At 34.3% G+C, this 9,743-nt stretch overlaps 1 protein-coding gene across 1 annotated transcript; it reads left to right on the forward strand.

Annotated features, from left to right (window-relative positions):
• The first annotated feature begins 6,408 nt into the window (after positions 1–6,408).
• Positions 6,409–8,301, forward strand: LOC130818560 (zinc finger BED domain-containing protein RICESLEEPER 3-like). Its single transcript, XM_057684725.1, has 3 exons — positions 6,409–6,964; positions 7,046–7,425; positions 7,690–8,301. Exons 1-3 carry the CDS (start codon positions 6,409–6,411, stop codon positions 8,299–8,301), a joined length of 1,548 nt encoding a protein of 515 aa, XP_057540708.1.
• The last annotated feature ends 1,442 nt before the right edge of the window (positions 8,302–9,743 follow it).

Raw genomic sequence — 9,743 nt, forward strand, 5'->3', positions numbered from 1 at the left:
AGGAAGTGAAAGTAGATCCCCCAAAGGGAGAAGCCATTAAAACTTGGCCAGTACCCACTAATATCACCCAAGTAAGGTCTTTTCATGGCCTATCATCCTTCTACAGGAGGTTTGTAAAGAACTTTAGCAGCATTATGGCCCCAATAATAGACTACACAAAGGGAAATACCTTCAGATGGACCAAAGAAGCACAACAAGCCTTTGAGTGTATCAAAGAAGCTATGTGCAATCCTCCTATCTTGAGACTACTTGACTTTAGTAAGCCATTTGAAGTGGAGTGTGATGCTAGTTACACTGGCATAGGAGCAGTCCTGATCCAGGAAGGTAGACCCATAGCTTACTTCAGTGAGAAAATAAACAAGAGCAGGGTGAACTACTCAACCTATGACAAGGAATGTTATGCCATGGTGAGAGCATTAGAGCATTGGTCACATTACCTTAAGGGGCAGCCCTTCATTTTACATTCGGACCATGAATCCCTTAAACACATTTGTGGGCAGAATAAGCTTAGTGCCAAGCATGCTAGGTGGGTTGAGTTCATGCAAGGTTTCAACTTTGTTGCAAAATATAAAACTGGAAAACCCAACATAGTGGCAGATGCTTTAAGTAGGAGAGTGACTTGCTAGCTATACTGGATGCTAAGGTTTTAGGGTTTGAAAATGATTAAAGAACAATACCAGACTGACCTAGACTTCAGCTCTATATACCAACAGTGTAGCCAACAACCACAAGGCTTGTTTAACATTCAACAGGGGTTCCTATTCAAAGGCAACGCTATGTATCCCTAAAACCTCCTTAAGAGCAGCGTTAGTAAGGGAAGTGCATGAGGGAAGCTTAGCAGGACACTTTGGCATACAAAAAACTTTAGATATGTTAGCTAAACACTTCTACTAGCCAAAAAATGTTAGGCACAATAGGAAAGATCATCCTAAGATGTGAGCCTTCCATCAAGGCAAAGACCACATTCCACAAAGGGGAGTACAAACCTCTACCCATTGCACAAAGACCTTGGGAACATGTTAGCATGGACTTTATAGTTGCCCTACCTAGGACACAAAGAGGCAGGGATGCAGTCTTGGTTGTGGTAGATAGGTTCTCCAAAATAGCCATTTCTTTGCATGTAACAAGGTGGATGACGCTAACCAAATAACCAAGTTTTACTTTGTAGAGATTGTTAGGTTGCATGGGGTCTCTAGAACTATAGTATCTGACAGGGATAGCAAATTTCTAAGCTCCTTTTGGTGCAACCTATGGAGACTGCTTGACACAAAGCTTAAACAAGTGTTTCAGATTGGGGACTGGGTATTGATCATTGGATAAGCTTATACAACCATCTATTTTAAAACGGTAAACCCAAAACTGATAAATATAAAATAAATATTAAACGGACTATTTTGGACTTAAAATTTTTATGGGAAACTCTCATATAAGTAGGATTATATGAGAACCGTTGGACAAACTTTCGTGGACATTTAAGTACATTAATAATTTTATGTCGGTTAATCGGTAAATTGGCCAAAAAATTTAGTTAAAATGCATAGGCTCATTTTTATTGAACTTTCTGGTCCAAAACTAACTACATATATTTTCTGGACATCTCATATAATTTTTTAGAATTTTTTTTATTGGTTATTATGGATTTTTAATTAATTTATATGTTTAATCGATAAAAATTTCTTATTATATATTACGAAAGTTTTTCCTTAAGTTTTATAAGTTTATATAGTCTTGTAAAGAACTTATATAGCCCCTAGAACCTTGTCATAATTTGTGAATTTTTTTATGGTAATCTCTTAATTATCGAATTAGCAAATATGTTGACTTTTCCTTTAAAGGATGTTGACTTGGAGTTTGACTAGACTAGGGTTGACTTATAGCAATGTGAAATAAATAACATAGAGTCTTGTTTGAAATTATGTGTACTTGGATGAATGACTCTGATAGTAAGGAAATATCAAACCACGGACAGGCGTGTAATCCGGCGCCCGTGTTTCCCAGCACGTAGACATGCGGGGTTAGACAAGGGGTTCGAGAGAGTCCCATCCTGTAGAAGCTCGAGCATAAAAATTGGTGGAGTGACGGTTCCCATCATAGTTAGAGTGTGGAACATGTTCCTCCTCTAGCCAGACCCTTACATATATCAGATAGTCATTATTATGTATGTTATGCAAATGTGATTTTTTGGGTCTAAGTAGAACCATTGGATGAACCTTATAGTTACCAAGTTTAGGTGACTGTAGTCAATACGTTATTTACATTCGTGTGATAGATGTGAAAAATTGTTGAAAATATTCCAAAATTGAAAATGAGAAACGAGAACCGAGAAACTTAAAATCAAGGCTTGCAATGTACTTTTGCATATCTCGTGAATATATTATGATTGTCATATTATTATATTGTTGAGGAGTTTGTACTCGGCGTTAGGCGCTGATTCCGATTTTGCAGTATTTTGATTGTCATATCTCGTGAATATATTATGATTGTCATGGATGGCAGTATTTTGTAGGAAGGTTTAGCTTTAGGTTTCGATCCACACCGTAACATTTACTATATATCAAGATCTTAGCTGCTTTTTGTACCTTTCATGATGACTTGATTATGATGTATCTCTTTTTTATTTTGAACAAACAATATTTCTTATCAGATGTAATATTTATTGCTATTTTATTTTAAAGAATTTTAGTTTGTATAATTTGAAGTTCTTTTAACAGTTCGGCATTTGAGACTTCCGCTACATTATTGCATTAGATATTATTATTATTATTATCATTATTAAATGTTAATCTTGTTTCGAGAGTGCCTCTACTATTACACCATCAATACCTTTATTTGCTTTGAAATCATTCACCCTTTTACAGTAAGTGTGAGCGATTACCTCGACATCCCTCTTAAGAATGAGCTCAGCTGTAACACCCCTGAATTTTCGACCCTCTATACGGAACCAAAACTGCAAGGGAACGGAGGAAATTTGGGTGTTAAAATAAAAATATAAAATATATAATAAATAATAAAAAGGAAAAGAGAAAGTTAGATGGTTTAATTAAAGGTATTAAAAAACTCCGAAACAAGATCGTGTGGAAATTTCGGCAGCATCTACCCTAAAGTACTAAACAAACAACGATCAATAAAACATAATAAAGAAGAGGCATCATCGGCCTTGTAACAAAATATCACGGTGGAATGATCATTGCCTAATCATCGGTCAACATGCTAAGCATGGATTGTGGTGCCAATGTAAACGCTTGAGTTCGAAGAAAGAATGAGAATGATAAACTAATTAATAATACAAATCACAAAAACAACGCAGTGGAAATAACGTATACAAAGGAGGGCATGTACCTCAAACTCAAAACATAGACAACTTAATTAAAAATAAACTACATGTAGACAATAAAATATTGTATACTTCTAGATTCTCACAATAAGAGTTTTACTCCTGTACTTAACACTTCCTATTTACTTCATGATTTGCTTTCAGAACGTCTAATTCCTCAAAGAATATTCAAGAGTTGTGGGTCTTTTCTCTACTTTATGGCATAATGACAAGGGCAAGGGCGTTATCGGCCATCCGGCGCCCATGGCTAAGTATGAGCTTATTCCCCTTCCAGCTGACCCTCTCGGATCCTACCTTCGGGAAAAAGACACACTGGGGTACCAATCCAGTGAAAAGGCCACCATATTAGGGTTTGCAAGGCCCGCATGGTAACACCTCGGTCAAGGGGCGGTATCGGCTACCCGGCGCCTAATGACAAAAGTATGCTCATACCCCCCATATGGTAATCCCATCAGATCTCAACTAGGGGACTACTAAATCAATCGAATATAATCCCGTTGAGTCACGCCAACTAACTGTAATCTAACGTTTAATCAAATGGGAATAACTCCTGCTTTATACTATTAATGAGTGCCCTGGGATAGCAAAATACCAAAACCCACTAAACAACTCAAACAAAATACGAAGTCCACCTATAAAGGAGTCATTCTAACTCCAAGTAAGACATAATCCAATTCTTAAATATATAAAGGGATGATCTCTGCCTTCTAATGACACTCATATTCTCTAACTATTCTAAGCTCAAGGATTTCATAATCGATAGCTCTTCATATAAAAATTACTCACTAGCACCTCATGGTTTCGATGCAATGCATATTATCACAATAAACAATGATATCTTAAGGGAAAATTGTATATAAGGGTTAGTTACAGCGTGTACGTACCTGTAACTGCTACCCAAGACCAAAAGAGCCACAATAATTAGACAAAGCGAGGTTTTACATCCCTCTTATGAATCGGGCACCTATACAAGTTTTTAGTAGAACTAATAAGCCTAATTATCTACCTTTTTACACCAACTACATTTCTATGTGATAACTATTTATTCATTCAAGATAAGCTTTCAATTGCACGCGCTTTACATGTTCATTAGTACTCAACTTAGCTTGCTCATTAATAACGAATTCACGACATGAACTAAACTTAACAACCAAACCAGCATTTTCAATCATTTTGATAACAAATTGCACCTAAGAGATCAATGTTTGGAGTTATAGAAATACTTATTACCATGAAAATGAACTAATAACATCAAATCTCGTTTAATGCATAATCTAACATTTATAACCATGATGACAATTGATCAAAATAATGAGTCATAATGCCATTCACTACATTTCTCATAGTTAATTACCATAATAAGTAAGGGTTCGCGCCATGTGTGTTCAAATTAACTCACAATGACATCGAACACCATAACTTATGACAACACTAAGGTTACACAACTTATAATCAAAATTTCCAAGCATAACAACGATAATTACAACTAATAACGACAACCATACAATCCTAAAATAACAACTTTTAGCTACCAATGATATCAATCAACAACTACGCGAATTAGTTAGCAACAATCGTTAATCACCATTAACAAAGATAATAAGGGCAATTAGTAACCATTCTTTGCAACCAACGATCTTAACCAATACTAAAACCAATACCAACCTCGTCTTTATAAAGAAAGTGACAATTCACAACCCCTTTTAGTGACTAATAATCTTAACCATTTATAAATACTATTATCACCATTCACAATATAATTACATATTCAAAGCTTATACCATTCTATTTAATTTACCAAATGTTTTCAACCCAAAAGTAGTACCAACATCATCTTTTTAATTCATACTTCTAACTAGGGGTGTTCAAAGAAATTCGGTTTGCAAAACCCGACCCAGAATATCTTATATCCGGTTGTTAAAACCCGATAATTAACCCGAATTGCAAAAAGTGGATATTCCGGACGGGTACTCGGTTTATAAACCGGATATTCGAGTCGAATCCGGATACCATATTTATAAATCTGGATACCCGGTATCCGGTTTTTTTTTTTTAAATTAAAGTGAGGCAATGAGTAAGGCAACAGCTTGGGATTTCTTATTTCTAAACCTAATTTGTATTCATGTATTGCAGTATTGGTCCTTCATCAGCACCGTCAAGACTCTTCCCTTCTTCAATCTTCATCATCATCAGCGCTGTCCTTCGTTAGTTCATCACCATCTTCGTCCTTCATCTTCATCCTTCATCTTTAACCTTCATCATTATATTTAGTAATCAGTCTTCACCACCAGACGATAGTGACAGTCGACTTCTTCATCTTCTTCACTGTTATTTTACTTAAATTTTAAGTCTTATTCCTAATTTTAGTTGTTTTTAACTTTATTTTTAATATTTTGAATTCAAATTCTAATATTTGTTTGTTCAATTTATTTTCAGACCCTCTTTACAATTTTAAGTTGAAGATCTACATGGATTCTTACCTACCACCATTTGGATTTTCGGTAGCTCTTTATCATTTTTATTTTGCCATTTATCTTTGATATTTGTTTTTGATATTTGTTTGACTTAAATGCTAATGTAATATTTTAAAAATTCAAATTCTGATATTTATTCAATTTGTTTAATGTTTTTTATGTATATGATGATGGTAGATTATATATAACTGAATTCTGCTTGTATATGATGATGGTAGATAATGATGATAATTGATGATAATTGATAATTGATAATCTCTTTTTAATTGATTGTGATGATGGTAGATTGGTAGGCTTTATGATGTTTTTGATGAGGAAAATCAATGTTTTTGATAATTAATAATTGTGATGATGGTAGGCTTTAATATTCTATTTTATATATAACTTGTACATTATGATGATAATGATAATTGATAATCTCTTTTCAATTGATTGTGATAATGGTAGATTGGTAGGCTTTATTTAACTTTACAATAATGGTTACTTAATGTAGTATTAATTCACTTGTATTTTTAAAGTAATCTGATAAGTGAAAGTGTGAAATAAACATGCTCTAATTTAAGCTAATGGAAATTCATTAATATATGTTTTGTATAGAAGATGGGGTCGTCTTTTGATGATAATGGAAATTCACTACCGAATGAAGGAACTCAATTTGAAGAGAGTGTTGATCGGTTGTTCGATGAGGATGAAGATACAAGATCACCAATTAAAGAACAGAAAAATCAACGTCGTGCAACTACTGGTACGAGGAGTAATAGGTCAAAAGATCATTACACAGTTGATGAATTGAATTCAACAATTTCTCATTGTAAGTATTGCAAAACTTCTATTAGTTGTCCTAGAAAAAGTGGAACAACTCCTTTGGCTAATCATACTAAAAGATGCAAAAAATATCCTCCAAATTTGGATATGAAGAAAAAGAAAATTGAATTTGATATTGCTAGAAGAGTCAATGAGGATGGTAGTGTTAATAGTGTTGGTGTTCCAAAATTATGGGAATTTGATTATGATTTGTGTAGGAAAAAACTTGCTACAATGCTTATTGTGGTTGACTTGCCTTTTGCTTTTGTTGAACGTGAAGGATTTCGTGTGTATTCTAGGGCTTTGAATCCTTTATTTAAGATTCCTTCTTGTAGCACTGCCACTAGAGATTGTTATAGTCTTTTCATCGAAAAAAGAAATGAGTTGAAATCATTTTTTCAAAACTTTAAGTCATGAATTTGTCTAACAATAGACACTTGGACATCGGGGCAAAACTTAAGTTATATGTGTTTGATTTCACTTTTTATTGATGATAACTGGAAATTGCAAAAGAAAATCATAAACTTTTGTCCTATTGCTGGTTACAAGGGAATACTTATTGGCATAGCTGTTGAAAAATGTTTGATTGATTGGGGTTTGAAAAATATCATGACATTGACCGTAGACAATGCAAGTTCAAATGACATAGCGGCCAATTACCTTAAGAAAAGACTTAACATTTGGGATACTGGTTTGTTGGAGGGTCAATACCAACATATGAGATGTGCATCACATATTTTGAATTTGATTGTGAAAGATGGTTTGAATGAAGTTGATTTGTCTGTTTTGAAAGTTCGTGCTCTTGTGAAGTATGTAAGGTCTTCTCCTACAAGGCTTTAAAAGTTTAAAGAATGCATCAAAGAGGAGAGCAAAAGCCTTGTTGTTTTGGATATTGAAACTAGATTGAATTCAACTTATCTAATGTTTGAATCTGCTATCAAATTTAAAAAGTCATTTGCTTCTTTATGCATGAAAGATTCTGCTTTAGTTAAGTTACTTAGGAAGTTTGGTGGTGCTCCTACTAAAGAGGATTGGAAGAAAGTGTCTACTTTCTTACCTTTCTTGAGTGTTTTTTAGGATGCAACTTTGAGATTTTCTACTTCTCGTTATGTAACTTGCAACTCTTATGTACATGAGATTTTTGGGACTAGATTATTGCTTGCCAACAACATGAGTGCCGATGATGAGGGTATGAGGAAAATGGCTACCAATATAATGGCGAAATATGACAAATATTATGGAAACATTGATAATATCAATATTTTAGTGTTTGTAGTTGTTCTCCTTGACCCTAGGCATAAGTGGAATTATGTTGATTGGATTGTGCGTGCTTCATATGATGCCACAAAAGCTACTTTCTTATCACTAAAGATTAAAATGGTTTTTCAGAATTTTTTTGATTCTTATACTTTCTCTATGCCTCCACCAAAGACAAGTGTGGCTACTTCCTCCACTTCCACCTCTTCAACCTCTTCCATTTTTACTCAAAGTGGGACTCAAAGAATGGGGAAGGTGGATCTTATTGAACTAATGAATTCAAGATATCAAATGGAGATAGGTTGTTCATTAACCAATGTAAACAAAATTGAATTGGATAGGTATTTAGAAGATGCATGTGAACCTCATGATTCTAACTTTGAGATTTTACTATGGTGGAAAGATCAAACAAAAAAGTATCAGATTCTTTAAAATATGGCTAAAGATGTGCTTGCTATACCTATTTCTACTGTTGCTTCTGAATCTGCTTTCAGTACTAGTGGTCGTATTCTTGATGATTTTCGAACATCATTAACTCCAAAGATGGCCGAAGCCCTTATTTGCGCACAAGATTGGCTTCGTATTTCTAGAACTTCTTTAGCAATAGAGGAGAGTTTGCTTGAACTTGAAGAAATGGAGGAAGGTTAGTATAAATTTTTAAGTATTTTTCAATTGATTATTTAATATTTAAGAGTAAAAATATTTTTCCTTTAACCTTATTTTGTTCGACTGTTCGTGCTCTTGGTTTAGGTAATGCATTAACTTTGGAGCATCCGGAAGTCATAACCGATGAAACCCTTGACGTCGTTGAAGATGATTAATAGAGCTTGAAGTTTCAACTTATAAATTTTAATCGCTTGCTTTTAGATTTTATAGTTAGATGTGTAACTTTATGAGTTCATGGAATTATGGTTGTATTTCAATTAACTAACGGATGTATTTTAACTTTTTGTAACTAATTAAGTTAAGTATTTATAGAGATTTAGTATTTGAATTATATATAAAAAAAATGTTAAAAGAAATGAGGAAAAAAAACATGTTTTTAGAAAATAAACAAAACCGGGTCGGAACCGGGTCACTATTTTAGGTATCCGAAAAAGCAGGTACCTGGATTTCCGGATCCGGGTCAACCCGATATCCAATTTTGAACACCTCTGCTTCTAAACCTAATTAATAATTATACTCAAATCATCAATCAAACTCTTACCTATAACAAGATTCAATGAAAAATAATACAAAATTCAATACTTAACTCATAAACTTTATAAATTTCAATTGGAAACAAGAAGGAATTAAATAGGAGAAGAGGAGATGGCTCACCAAGATAAAACTAGCAAAAAGGGTGAAGAGGGGAATGAAGGTTATGGTAGTGGTGGCACAGGGCCCAAAACTGGTTGGAGTGAGGGCCAAAATTGGCTGGGACAGCCCTGTGTGCTGGCGGCTGGAGTACAAACACAGCCTTGCTGCTGGTGGCCGTATATGGGGGATTGGGAAGGCTGCCGCCTACTGGTGCTACTGGTGGGAGTGGGGGAAGCTTCCAGCTACTGCTCTTGGTGATTGTAGCGGCTCACAGTAAGGGTGAGGGGAGAGAAGAGGAGAGGGAAGAAGAGAAAGCAGGGAATGAGAGGAAAAGGGGGAGGGGGCTAGTATATGAGAAAATAAGGGGTTTCCACACTTTTAAAACCCTAACTCATATTTACTTTGGTATTTTATTTACAAGGATCAACAAAATTTAACCCTAGAAGATTGTAAAGGTCTTTTTTCTGCTCGATTTGGGAACGACATAAACATTATTATTATTATTATTATTATTATTATTATTATTATTATTATTATTATTATTATTAGATTATTATTATTATTATTATTATTAT

This window comes from Amaranthus tricolor, chromosome 7 (assembly GCF_026212465.1).
Source record: "Amaranthus tricolor cultivar Red isolate AtriRed21 chromosome 7, ASM2621246v1, whole genome shotgun sequence".
Classification (NCBI taxonomy): domain Eukaryota; kingdom Viridiplantae; phylum Streptophyta; class Magnoliopsida; order Caryophyllales; family Amaranthaceae; genus Amaranthus; species Amaranthus tricolor.